General features: G+C 38.9%; 1 protein-coding gene and 1 long non-coding RNA gene across 2 annotated transcripts; one reads left to right on the top strand and one right to left on the bottom strand.

Annotated features, from left to right (window-relative positions):
* Positions 1-420: 420 nt before the first annotated feature.
* On the top strand, positions 421-2,338 carry LOC146576664 (uncharacterized). Its single transcript, XR_014892350.1, has 3 exons — positions 421-659; positions 863-1,246; positions 2,151-2,338. It is a non-coding gene; the product is annotated as an uncharacterized LOC146576664 (long non-coding RNA).
* A 7,279-nt stretch (positions 2,339-9,617) lies between these two features.
* Positions 9,618-13,675, bottom strand: LOC146576663 (uncharacterized). Its single transcript, XM_085272092.1, has 4 exons — positions 13,337-13,675; positions 12,506-13,090; positions 12,289-12,405; positions 9,618-11,304 (listed from the first exon to the last, which is right to left on the bottom strand). The coding sequence occupies exons 1-4, from the start codon at positions 13,348-13,350 to the stop codon at positions 10,164-10,166; spliced, it is 1,857 nt and encodes a 618-aa protein (XP_085128218.1). The 5' UTR covers positions 13,351-13,675; the 3' UTR covers positions 9,618-10,163.
* Positions 13,676-13,875: the final 200 nt, after the last annotated feature.

Below are 13,875 nucleotides of genomic sequence, written 5' to 3'. Positions count from 1 at the left end.
TCTTGATTTGTTTCGTACACACTATAGAACTTAATTAATGTAAACAAAAAATGACACTTTCTATATGTTTGTGTATCTGCAGAATTAATTACAAGTCTCACCTGACAAGCTTTCGCAGTTTTGCAGTGTCATTCTTGACAGAAAAACATACTTGTCACATTCTTTTTATTTCCAGAAAAACATCTTTCAGATGTATGAGAAATTGATTGGAGCCTGTCTGGAAAACGGCAGCCACTGGACCTTGTTTGTAAGTTGCACAGATTTTGCACTCTCTCTAGTGCATGATACTTTTCAGTGTCCCTCATTAGGAAAGCTCAAGGCACAAGCCTACCATATCCATCTTTTTACAAAACAGTTTTGTGACATACCCAAGAGGACCATAGTCTATATGAATTCATTTGGAGAGTCGGAGGCCAGAAAAAGTGCGGTGTTGAAAAACTGGAGGTAATTAATTAACATATTTAACATAACATATTTAATTTAATTGAAATCATTACCGAACGTGGTTATTGATTTCTCTATATGCTTTTTATTTGTAATAACTGCGATCTCTCAGCTCATTTGCTTCAGCAAGAGGCTGCACTGGAGAGTGGACTTTGTCACATGTGAGCCACCCACATCAACAGGATGGGAACTCATGTGGAGTGCATGTCATAATGGTACTGAAAACTATAGCTTTAATCTATATAAGTAATGTTTACATTTTTGCCTATTCAGTTTTTAAAGCCTTAGAGGCAGGATGGTAAAATCTAAATTTTTTTTGTAGATTGAACCATTTCAGCAGTAATGCTGAAAAAAAAAATCATTTCTTTGTTAACCTAATTTCTTTTGTTCTTTTTTTTTCTTCTTCGTCAATTATTAGTTTGCCCAATCTCTCATTGACGGTAAAACACAAGTGGAGGAGTACAACACTGAAATCCCAAAGCTCAGGTCCTGACTTTGCCACTACTTATTTTCCTCAATAGGTAAAGATAGAATTAGCCGCCTTCTTTTTCTCTAACATTGGAAAATGCTGTCAGGAAGTGCAGTCAGTGCTGGTGTGTGATTGCAGCCAAAGACCGGGTACACTATGACATGTCCTTAGCCATATAGATTGTTTATATAATGGACTTTGTTCATTTGTTTTTTGTTTGTTTATTTCTTCTTCTTTTTTTTTTTAATTCACAGGTGCAGTGCCAGAAATGTGGTGCATACAAACACATGCGTTGTTCAAAGTCTGTTTGTGGCATCTGTATCTTCTGTGAGAGTAAGTTACAATATAACTAAACAATGTCCAAAAATGTTTAAAGTGAAAGATTTTTCGTAATTTTGCCTTTGCACACCAGGACTGTGTAATTAAAGTGGACATTTAAAGATCCAGTTTTTACACAAAACTATTTTAGACATAACTGTGTCGTAGTGTGGGGATTTCCCTTCACAATTAAATTGATATAGTGTTGTTTATATCATTCTTCTTTATGTAACAGCACAGTGCAGCACAGCAGAGGGAAAGGAGTTGTGCAGCATAGTAGGTGGCTATACAGGAGGAGCAATAGAAGTAGCCAGTGAAGAATGTCATCAGGGAAAGCATCAGGCAGCGAATGACAAAGGAAAAGTTCCTAAGGGAGAGAACATCTGCAGCAAATCGACAAGTAACAGTGAGATAGGAAGACTGACAGTCAGAGATGAAGGTACACAGACTGAAGACAAAGAAAAAGAAACAGAAGTATACGGCACAAGTCTGAGTACAGATAATGCTGCTGCTGATGATGTTGACAGGATCGATGCAGATACAGAATTCCAAACTGATTCAGAAGGAACTAGTACAGTTTACAGAGTGCATGGTCGCTTATCTGTACCAAGCTCAAAAAAGAAAACCTACACAATAACAGAAGACGAGATCAAGTGCAGAATCAACGCAGAGAACACGTCAGTTCATGTTTTCAGAGGTTTGATTGGGGTAGGTATACATTTCGTGATTTTGATGTCACCTGAAATAAATCCGGGTTACTCGTATCAATAAAGTGACAATGTGGCTGGAAATTGTGCATTTGCTGCAACATATACACAATTACACCATGTAAACAAAAGCATTTAACTTTGTTTGTGCGTGTGTGTGTGTGTGTGTGTCTCTCTCTGCTCTTTTGGTGTTTGCACTTTTTCTTTTTTAGGGCCGTAAAGCCAAACTGCCCGCAATGATTCTTGACAGGCCTAAGAAGGCCAAAACTAAAGTAACAGTGTTTAGTGTTCTGAGTGAAGAGGAGGCTGGGGAGCTAGCCCTCAGGTTTGCCGGAAGATTGGCCTGCGATGTCACAAGAGACATGGTCTGTAAAGGCATCGACCATTCAAGTGCTGATATGACAAAGTAAGTTAGTAAAATAATATGAAAGTTGTATCTTTTTTTGTATTATTTGTCATTTCCCCGTATTTGGGTTATTGGTGTAACATTGTTAATCTTACTTTCTAATAACAGACACACCCTTCGCAAAATCCAACACAACCTTAAACATGAACTGACTGATTCCTCAACCTTCAGTTTGCTGACACACACCTTTGGCCCTGCTGCACTGGATTCTGTCATTTTGTTCCTGTGTGAAAAACTTGATCTTGTCTCTTGAATAATGAAACCTTTTGTTTGTTCTGTAAATCAGAATCTTGAAAATTGTTCACTGTTGTTCTAAGTTTGTGTTAACTATTTGGCAAAAATGTTTGGTTCCTAATCCAAACAGGATAATGACTGTTCTAACACGTATCTTAAAAATGCTACAAAGAAAGAAAATTATCACGTTTCAATATGAATGTAACTGTGTCACACTCGGTTTGTAGTAGCTTTCCTGTTTTATTTTGAGTTTTGGTATGTTTACACTGTTGTCATTTTTATTTCCCTTGTGTTCGTCTTCCCTTATTAATTTTACTGTATTTAATTAGTCTGATTTAATAACTTATAATTATTAACTTTCCAGTGTGTGTGGATTATTGTTTGTTTGATTTCTGCCTGTCTTTTCTATTAAAGATTTGGACTTTTGGACTATTAGTGGACCTCGTAGGTTTTTATTCTGTGCAATTAGTAATTGACTGGGTTTAATTTAGTGGCCTGGAAAACAGGCCCCAGGGATCTGGTCATTTTAACCCCCTAAGACCCGAAATCTTCCATGGCATGCATTTTTAATTTCTCTTTGATATTTGGCCAGATTGGAACCCAGATTGGAAATCTCAAAGCACCACTTCAATGCCAAATTAAACATTTCAACTCACAAGTAGTTATATAAAATACTGCATACAGCCTATAGGAATAACTTTAACAACTGGAAAGGAAAGTTTTTTGCAGCCCATGCTGCAGCTACAGCATTAGATTCTGGCATGTTATAACTGTTTTGAAAAGGAATTATTTCAAAATTAATAGCTGTCAATGTATTATTTACCTCGGGGAAGTTGGGAAATGCTCACAAACTATTCCAAGAAAAGTTTCCAGGGTTTTCTGACTTTCATTGCTGACAATAGCATAGGCCACAGGGACTCCATGCCCATGATCATCTCTTACAACAAGTGTGAATAAGGGAAATGAATACTGGTTAACGCAGTGCGTGGTGTCAACAAATACTAACTGTTTTGCATAGTTCTCCATGTTTGATTTCATTACAGGTGTCTGCAAAACAATTAGGTCTTGGTCAGATGTGTATGGTTGATAGAAGAGAACATGTTCTTGATGTTTTCCATTAAGTAAGGTATGTACACTTTGACTGTCTCCACAGTTAATGTCACGTGGTGTGACAAAATGCCCTCTGTTGTGAAGATCTCTGTGTCTGTTAAGGAAAATGTTATAAAACACTTCTTCAGTAAAGACTCAGAGAAGAGAAACACACAGAACTTCTTGCTAGCAAGGGCAGCCTCCAGACAGAGAGACTCGCCCTGAGCACTGCCCCTGTCTTTATTTTATACTTCAGTGTGTGTGTGTGTGTGTGTGTGTGTGTGTGTGTGTGTCCTGCTGATCAAAGGGTCATATAACATGAAGGCACAAAAGGTACATCCTTGGTCACAAAGAGGGCAGTCTCCCCCTCACCCTAAATAACATGGTGAGGAAGTCCAGCAGTTCATCTATATGTAAAGAAGCACTTAAACTAAAACAGACATAGCTACGTTAATCCTACCGTAAAACAATAAAACAAGGTACGAACTCTCATGCTCCCAGGACGTGGGGGTGCATTCCTGGAGTGCACACCAAGCCTGCAGCCTGTTAGAGATCACACACAATTGATTATATGCCTCTAAGTATACATGGTTGAATATTTCCTAATACAAATAACTACATGCAGTATTCTATCATATGCAAACTTATATCACTAAAAGATGATACTGACTACTAAATACAATTTTCCATTGACAGTGTCCATGTTCTTTGGCCCATTTATGACATTCGGTTAGTATGATGGCTGGCTTAGTTCCAAGGGAAAGCAGTTCCTCAATCTTCCTCCTCAAATCACTGGAAATATTGTTGAAATGTGCGTCTTTTGGGTCCGAAGGATCATGCCCATCATGCTTATCATATGTATGCTGCAGGATGACTGTGTGGTCTTTCCAACATTTGAGTACTTTAAATGAAACATAGGCCTTACAGCCCACTGCTCTGTAGCTGTTTCGACTTTTTTTTCCAGCTCTGATGCAGTTGAATTTGTAATAGTCTCTTTTCCTGTCTTTACCTGAGGCCACATTTAAACATTTATAATGTCCATGAAGGGTTAATGAGTTCAATTTTTCTAACACAACACTGAATGGGTCCTCCTGGCATTGTGACACATGCACACAAAGTTGTGTATCTTTTCCAGTTCTTTTTTTTTTCATCATTCAGAACACTTCTTCTAATTATATCGTCCATTTCTGGTGGAAAAATAACAAAGGTTGAATTAGTCAATATTCATTAATTCATTTTAACTTGTTTTGGGGTTTTTTGCAATACAATGTGGTTATTAAATATAATCTTAAATATATACAGTGGGGCAAAAAAGTATTTAGTCAGCCACCGATTGTGCAAGTTCCCCCACTTAAAATGATGACAGAGGTCAGTAATTTGCACCAGAGGTACACTTCAACTGTGAGAGACAGAATGTGAAAAAAAAATCCATGAATTCACATGGTAGGATTTGTAAAGAATTTATTCGTAAATTAGGGTGGAAAATAAGTATTTGGTCACCTCAAACAAGGAAAATCTCTGGCTCTCACAGACCTGTAACGTCTTCTGTACGAAGCTTTTCTGTCCCCCACTCGTTACCTGTATGAATGGCACCTGTTTGAACTCATCATCTGTATAAAAGACACCTGTCCACAGCCTCAAACAGTCAGACTCCAAAGTCCGCCATGGCCAAGACCAAAGAGCTTTCGAAGGACACCAGGAAAAGTATTGTAGACCTGCACCAGACTGGGAAGAGTGAATCTACAATAGGCAAGCAGCTTGGTGTGAAAAAATCAACTGTGGGAGCAATCATCAGAAAATGGAAGACATACAAGACCACTGATAATCTCCCTCGATCTGGGGCTCCACGCAAGATCTCATCCCGTGGGGTCAAAATGATCATGAGAACGGTGAGCAAAGATCCCAGAACCACACGGGGGGACCTGGTGAATGACCTGCAGAGAGCTGGGACCAAAGTAACAAAGGTCACCATCAGTAACACACTACAACGGCAGGGAATCAAATCCCGCAGTGCCAGACGTGTTCCGCTGCTGAAGCCAGTGCATGTCCAGGACCGTCTGAAGTTTGCCAGAGAGCACATGGATGATACAGCAGAGGATTGGGAGGATGTCATGTGGTCAGATGAAACCAAAGTAGAACTTTTTGGTATAAACTCAACTCGTCGTGTTTGGAGGAAGAAGAATACTGAGTTGCATCCCAAGAACACCATACCTACTGTGAAGCATGGGGGTGGAAACATCATGCTATGGGGCTGTTTTTCTGCCAAGGGGACAGGACGACTGATCCGTGTTAAGGACAGAATGAATGGGGCCATGTATCGTGAGATTTTGAGCCAAAACCTCCTTCCATCAGTGAGAACTTTGAAGATGAAACGAGGCTGGGTCTTCCAACATGACAATGATCCAAAACACACCGCCCGGGCAACAAAGGAGTGGCTCTGTAAGAAGCATTTGAAAGTCCTGGAGTGGCCTAGCCAGTCTCCAGACCTCAACCCCATAGAAAATCTGTGGCGGGAGTTGAAAGTCCGTGTTGCTCGGCGACAGCCCCAAAACATCACTGCTCTCGAGAAGATCTGCATGGAGGAATGGGCCAAAATACCAGCTACTGTGTGTGCAAACCTGGTAAAGACCGATAGTAAACGTTTGACCTCTGTTATTGCCAACAAAGGTTATGTTACAAAGTATTGAGTTGTATTTTTGTTATTGACCAAATACTTATTTTCCACCCTGATTTACGAATAAATTCTTTACAAATCCTACCATGTGGATTCATGGATTTTTTTTTCACATTCTGTCTCTCACAGTTGAAGTGTACCTCTGGTGCAAATTACTGACCTCTGTCATCATTTTAGGTGGGGGAACTTGCACAATCGGTGGCTGACTAAATACTTTTTTGCCCCACTGTATATATACAATATAAAACAAACAGGGACTAAAAGAAGCTAAACTTTCATATGGTATGTCTCTGGCAACTTTAACATGATGTCCCAGGGACAACATTTACATCATTGTGAAGTTTGCGGACGACACTACAGTGGTGGGTCTTATCACCAACGGTGATGAGACGGCTTACAGGGAGGAGGTCAGCGCCCTGACCCACTGGTGTCAAGACAACCATCTCACCCTCAACGTCGCAAAGACAAAGGAGTTGATAGTGGACTTCCGGAGGTGCAGAGAAGTACACATCCCCATCACCATCAACGGCGCTGCTGTTGAGAGAGTGAGCAGCTTCCGGTTCCTTGGAGTACATCTGGCTGAGGATCTTACGTGGTCAGTACACACAAACAAAACAGTGAAGAAGGCGCAGCAGCGCCTCTTCTTTCTCAGGAGACTGAAAAGATTCGGCATGAGCCCCCGCATCCTCAGGACCTTCTATCACTGTGCCATTGAGAGCATCCTCACTGGATGCATCACCACCTGGTATGGCAACAGCACCGCCTACAACCGCAAAGCTCTCCAGCGAGTAGTGCGGTGCTCTGAACGGATAATTGGAGGTGAGCTTCCCTCCCTCCAAGACATCTACAGGAAGCGCTGCCTGAGGAAAGCGGGGAGGATCATCAAGGACTCCAGTCACCCCAGCCATAAACTGTTCAGACTGCTTCCATCAGGAAGGAGGTTCTGCAGCATCCGGTCCCGTACCAGCAGACTGAGAGACAGCTTTTTCCATCAGGCCATCAGACTGCTGAACACGTCATAGACACCTCAGCTTCACTACTGGAACTTCAACATTATGCACTCCACACTGTATATAAATGCCACTTGTTTTGCACATATTCAACTCTGTATATTTTATATATTTTATTATTATTTTTTTTTTTTTTTTTTTTTTTTTTTTTACTATTTAATTTGTAAAAATGTGTATATACACACACACACACACACACACACACACACACGTAGGAAAATATTTAGTATACACATCCAGAAATGCATACACTATTATATATTGTACATATATTTATTAGTTTCAGGTTGGCCATTCTTGTATTTTGCTCGTTTGTGCTGTTGTGTTTGCACATCTCTGTTGCTTGTGGGGCTCGCACACAAGAATTTCACTCGCATGTGCTGTGCCAGTGTGCCTGCACATGTGATGTGACAATAAAAGTGATTTGATTTGATTTGATTTGATTTGATTTGATTTGATGTCCCTGGGACAACATTTACACGATGTCCCAGGACAAATTTGTAAATTTCTGGATTACTGTTAATCTCCATAGAATCAAGAACTCATGTCAAGTTTCACAGCTATGGACCAGTTATTTATGTTTCCAGGTGATAGTTTGATTCATAGATTTAGCACACAACCATAAGTCTAGGCCTTTTAGTCCAGATTCTCTTCAATTATGTTTGTAAAATGATCAGGGAAGCTACTGCAATTTTGTCTGACATTGTTATGACAGCTATATTCACCTGTACATTTATTATATATCATAATATATTGACGGGAGAGCTATATTCACCTGTACTTTCATAATAAATCATAATACATTGATTAATAAACTCTCTTTTCCAAAGATGAGTGATTCCTCAATCAGATACAGGGCTCGCAAAATCGCTAGCCCGACGTCCTGGGGCTAGCGATTTTTCCAGTTGGGCTACCAAAATCTATCTCTGCCCTGCCCGTCCGGCTATTGTAGGAAGGAAAAATATATGTTAATGCTTTTGCATTCTTTCGGAAATGTAGCTGGGTAATTATGTCATTGGCATCGGTGAACCACTGTCAATATGTGACATATTGAAATCGCGTTTGAATTTGCGCTTGTTTTTTTGCTTTCACTTTGCAATCGTGCGAACTGTGTATAGAGAGCGACAGCACTGATCTGTGAGTGATGATAATTTGTGCACCAATTCCTCTGACATCGTCTTATTAATCGTTAGCTTACTATGCAAACATGACAAGTGAAATCTCCCGCAGCAAGCTTAAACATGTGAGAGGTTGATCGCGCAGAGAATCGCTGAGCTTATGTGAGTCCGTGTGTAAAAGCAGCAGGATTTATATTTTAGTTCTGCTGAGCCAAATAAGACAGGTCAGGGTGAAGAAGTGACAGCCAAAGAAAAGCTTACCACAAATTATGACAAATCAGACTATAAGGCAAAAAGAAAGTGCAGCTTTATGGTTTCATGGACAAAATAATTTCTGTGGCTGCAATATGACGAGCTAAATAACCAGGGCTGCACATGAGTGGTCCGCAGGTGCGCATTCGTTGTCAAAATAAAAAACACGCACAAGGGTTAGGGTTAAATTTAAAAACTGTACTTTTGAGTTAAAATATATATTTATAATTTTAATAAATGACAAATTAAAAAGGCATGAAAATTTTTTTGTATCGAAAAAATATCGAACCGTCACACCAAAGTATCGAACCGAACCGAACCGAACCGTGAATTTTGTGTATCGTTGCACCCCTAATAAGCATGTATTTGAATCTGTAAATATCCAAATGCTGAATCAGTGGCATTATCCCATATTGTTCTGTGGATAAGACAGAAAATATAAATTTTTGATAGGAAACTGTTCTCAAAGTACACTGTGAGATAGAGCTGTGCAGGAGGTGAGATTTTAAAAAAATCTTTTTCCAGAATCTGTTTACTTGCTCTTTAATTGTTTGCTGTTTAAGCCCCCAGTACCAGCTGTTTCCCAAATCTCTGTGAATGGTACTCATGGCCACTGATCAATTGTGATTGATCAATAATTTTTTAGTGGTTGTTAATCAATGGTCATGACAATTTACATATTAATGGAGAAACTGACCTCACAGCCCATTGTTTGTCAGTGGGGTCGTTTCAGTCATTATAGAAATATACTGTTTATATGGTTGGGGAACCTGCAGTCAGCTGAGGCTGAAGAATTAACTTTGATGAGTGACGAAACGAACTGAAAACTCTACGTCTAGATGAACAGAATCAATTTTTTGGAATTTCCTTACCTGGATGATTGAGCATGCATCAAAACATTAATAACTGATATATGAAATAATCTCACAACTGGTATGCTTGACACCATTGTTTTAGGGTATCCATATGACATACAAAATATGATTAATAATTTCTAGGAAATCAAGATTTGTAAATTGAGAGGTCTAAAGCTAATTAACAATCAGCTAAAAGCTAAATTGCACTGACTGCTGAAAAGAGTACAGGCTTTATTTCATATATGGTTTGACCACCTAACATGGATCTGAATCAGCAAACAGTTACACAATGAGTCTGTCCATTGATCCCCACACCGTACTACTGTTACATTCCAATAAAGAAAATGTTGTGGGGGAAAATAAGAATTGGAGAAGGCAGAATCATAAGCAAAACAAACTATTACAAAGTCTAAATTAATATTGGTACGCTGATATTTCTGAGAGCAACAAGAAAGATGTTAGCAAAACTTTGATCCTGACAAAAGAAAGAGAATATAGCTCAAGAAATTGGTCAGAATTTCCACACAAGTCCACATTAGCCACAAAAACCAAAGATAAAGTGGCACACTTTCGTACTCCTCGATGTCAACTTAAGTACTCTTGGTAAATGTACCACAGAGCCATGCAGCACACCCTAATAAGCCTAGGATGACAATAAATAAAGAGTTTCAGTTTGCTGCCTCTTTGTTTGTTCTCAAAAGATACAGACTTTCTATTGTGCATAATTTCTCTCTCTTTTTCATTCATTTCCACAAAAGACACAGACTGTTTTTTCTGTACTTTTCTTTTCATTTCTGGATAAAAAGGCATCTCTAGGAAAGCTTTCTTTTTGTCTGATGTCTTCAGACCTTCATTCAGAGAGTCACGGATGTTTTGCCATGACTTCATCTCTGACTTCCAAAGTGAAGCTCTGGCGCTGATGAACTTTGAGGTTTTAGTTTTGTTGGCTTTACCCAGACTGATGCTTTCTTGACAAATGGAGATGATGTCCATGCCTAGAAAGAAAGCATTTAGTGCAATGGCACTAGCTCTGCCTGCCTTAGAGAGAGCAAGAGACCCTTTGAATGTTTTCTGACTCATTTCTGGGATTCCTGGGACCATCTTGGGTGCATTACTTAATGCTTTACTTTTCTGGGCCACCATCTTGCCAGAACCTGTAACCAGGTTTTTAGATATTACCAATTTAACATTCGAAGCATCTTTAACCAGGGTGTGTACCTTCTTTCCAACTGACCCAACTTTTCCAAATCCCATGCACATATTTTTATAAAAACCCACTTCTATGTTATCAGTTGGTTGACTGATCACCTTTCCCAGACAATTCTTAATATTTTGCACATCTTTCATGAACTTCTGAAAGACTTTATTGGCTTTGTTTTTTTCTCTTCTTTTAACTCTCATCTCTGTGAATGTGGTCACAGCACTGTTGGTTCCACTCAAGATTCCCATTGCTGTCCCACCTATTGACAGACCCAGAGATGCGCCTGCTGTTACAGGACTTAACGCCAAACCAACAATGGACAGCACACCTCCCACCGCTCCCACTGAGCTGCCTGTTATGCTAGAGATTTTTGCTCTCTTATTCATTCTATCTAACTGTACAGCACACTGCTCCAGGTCTTCTAGGAACTTCAGCATATCCGGCTGTCGGTTTTGGACCACTTTGATGAAGTCAGAACAGGACTTTTCCTGGAATAAAAACACCATCCGGAAGTTTGGGTCCATCCTTAGTGAGGAAGAAGAAAGTTTTAAACTCTGTAATTTTGTGCTCTTAAGTGAAAGTAATTAGTTAAATGACAGACAAGAACATTATAATATGTTAAAATAAAATATTTGCTTTGATAATAATTTTTTTTTATTGAAAATGCAAATATTAGAAAATACTGAAAAGCATTTTTAAATGCTTCCACAATCTTGTGCTGCCTTACCTCTCTGAGCTTCTTCATTCCTACACACTGTCAGTCTCACAGGGCAGCTGGCCAGCTGCTCCTGGAAGTACTGAAATCTAGGAGGAAGCTCAGAGGGGACAGGGCTTTTTCTAGCGTTCCTCCTAAATTATGGAATAACTTGCCCTTGGATGTTAGAGGGGTCCATTCGCTGTCCACTTTTAAAACGTGAAGAAAAAAAACTTTTTTATTCTTTGGTTTTTGGCCCTCTTGTAAATTTGTTTTTTATTGATATTTTATGTATTTTTTTTTAATTTAATTTCAATGTACAGCACTTTGTGTCAGCTGTGGTTGTTTTAAAGTGCTTTGGATAGACGGGTGGATATACCTGACCTTCAAAGTGAAACATTCCATAATTTGATTGAGTCTTTTTTTTGTGATCTAAGCTCTAGTTGGACCACTAGTATTAGTGAAAACATTCAACTGTTAATTTGATGCAATTTTAATGCCCTAGAATTTTACCTTTTCTTTACTTTTAAATGTTTCTTCTTTTTTTTTCAATTTCTCTTTTCTTTCAATTTTTTGAGGTACAAAATTACCCTGGTTATGTTTATAACCAGGTTATGGCAAAAATTCTGATTAAATTTAAAATAAGTCTATAAGAAGACCATTCTTTGCTGACCCATTCAATCACAATAGTTCCTTTAAATCTCTCACATGACCATATATAGCATCATAAACGCCTCACTTTAGAGATATGGAATTTCAGATATTATTCTGACAGATAAAGATTTGTGAGTGATGCTGTACACTGATAGACTTACCTGATTTCTTCAAGCAGATAAATATGATGAAGCATACTTTGTATGCCAGCCTCAGACAAATCCACATTCAAGTCTACCACAGCCTTTGTGCTCTTCAGCCAGATATTATTTATGGTACTGTGGAAGAAACACTTACACTTCTTATGTGTTCTTGCTTCTGTAGTAAGATAAGAATTGAATAACTGAAAAACAAAATATGGTATTTACTAAATGTTACCTTTCCTCCAGCTTCTCATGGATTTCCTGGGAGGTCACTATGTATCTGTCCAGCTGATATGCCAGCACATCCACATTCTCAAGTTTCGGGCGGAAGAAGACTTTTGAATCTCTTTTAAACTCCAGCAGCAGAGGGCAGATTTGTTGTGCAGCACTGATGACAGACTGAATATGTTCAAGTCTGATCCCTTCAGGCAGGTGTAACTCCTGGTTCTCTTTAAATACCTGCTGTGAGGTGACTGCCAGCTTCTCCACTGCATCCAAGAAAGGCTGGAGTTTCTCCTGGCCTCTCAAAACGTACTCCAACACTTCAGTCAGCTCCTTCTCCAGCTTTTCACGCCTGCTATCTGCACTTACTTTGTTCTTCATGAATTTCAGAAAGGTCTTGCACTTTTCCTCTGAATTGTAAACATGTGTGATTTTCAGGTCTAGTGCGTCAATGCCATCTTTGATGTCCATCAAGGTGTCTAACTCAGTCTCTGTCCACAGCAGCCATTTAGGGAACCCCTCACAGAATCCTGTCACAGTGTGGATGTAGGTCAGGGTGTCTGTGATGTAGTGGCATAAGGCCGTCTGTAGCTCCTTTCTATAACATAAAACAATATTGTCTGTATGTTGATTTATCTAGGCTGATATGGAGTAATAAAAAAACAACTTACTTGAAACTTTTTTTTACTTGTTATTCTTTTTCTTATTCTTATTTCCATAAAACACTGAATAAGAAAAACATGTTTTCTGATTTTTCATTAAATATAATTACCCGAGCAGCTTATACTAATGTTTTTGCAGTATATAATGTGGCCAGTCATAGCATAGATCATTTTTACTTTACCTTTTTCCTGACATCCTTTGCTTTCATGTGGTACACTGTCTTCTTCTGGTTTATTTTGTTTGCCAGGAAAAAAGTAAGGATTGAAAAGGATTTAATTTAAGCAGAGATGTCAGTTAGTATGGTTGCGGAGCTTTGTTTTAAAACCTTCATTCGGGTAAGTTTGGTTGGTTTTGCTTTCACTTCTGATATATAAAAAGTACAGAGAAACCACACCCTCTTCTGTCGTTATCTCTTAAAGGTCTGGTTACACTCTCTATAAATCAATCAAATCAAGAAATTAATGTTTTATATATAATAATTTGATCTCTTCAAGTAAAGAAAATCAAAGCCGATTGGAAAAAAAAAAAAAAAAAAGATCTGTCAACGTCTCATTCACCTAGCGGTGCTCAAAGAGTTAAAATATGTTCTCTACTGGAGTCCTACATCATGTGACAAATATGGCCAATGTTATTGGTTGTGCCTTTCAGGGAGCTCTGTTAAGTTTTAGCAGAGGCAAGCCTGCGCTGCGAGGAAATTGTGCCGAAAAGTGATTGCCTGCC

The sequence above is a fragment of the Mchenga conophoros genome, linkage group LG4 (assembly GCF_057382185.1).
Source record: "Mchenga conophoros isolate Kocher_MC1m ecotype Shallow Benthic linkage group LG4, M_conophoros_male_GT1.1, whole genome shotgun sequence".
Lineage (NCBI taxonomy): Eukaryota > Metazoa > Chordata > Actinopteri > Cichliformes > Cichlidae > Mchenga > Mchenga conophoros.
The sequence above is the reverse complement of the archived record's forward strand: the minus strand, read 5'-3'. Positions and strand labels throughout refer to the sequence as shown.

What these genes read in the sequence shown, in the direction of transcription:
- LOC146576663 (XM_085272092.1), bottom strand. An exon ending in CATGAGAAGCTGGAGGAAAG is followed by an intron (nt 12,406 to 12,505) that starts GTAACATTTAGT and finishes TTTCTTCCACAG; the next exon opens with TACCATAAATAATATCTGGC. An exon ending in TATCTGCTTGAAGAAATCAG is followed by an intron (nt 11,305 to 12,288) that starts GTAAGTCTATCA and finishes TTCCTCACTAAG; the next exon opens with GATGGACCCAAACTTCCGGA.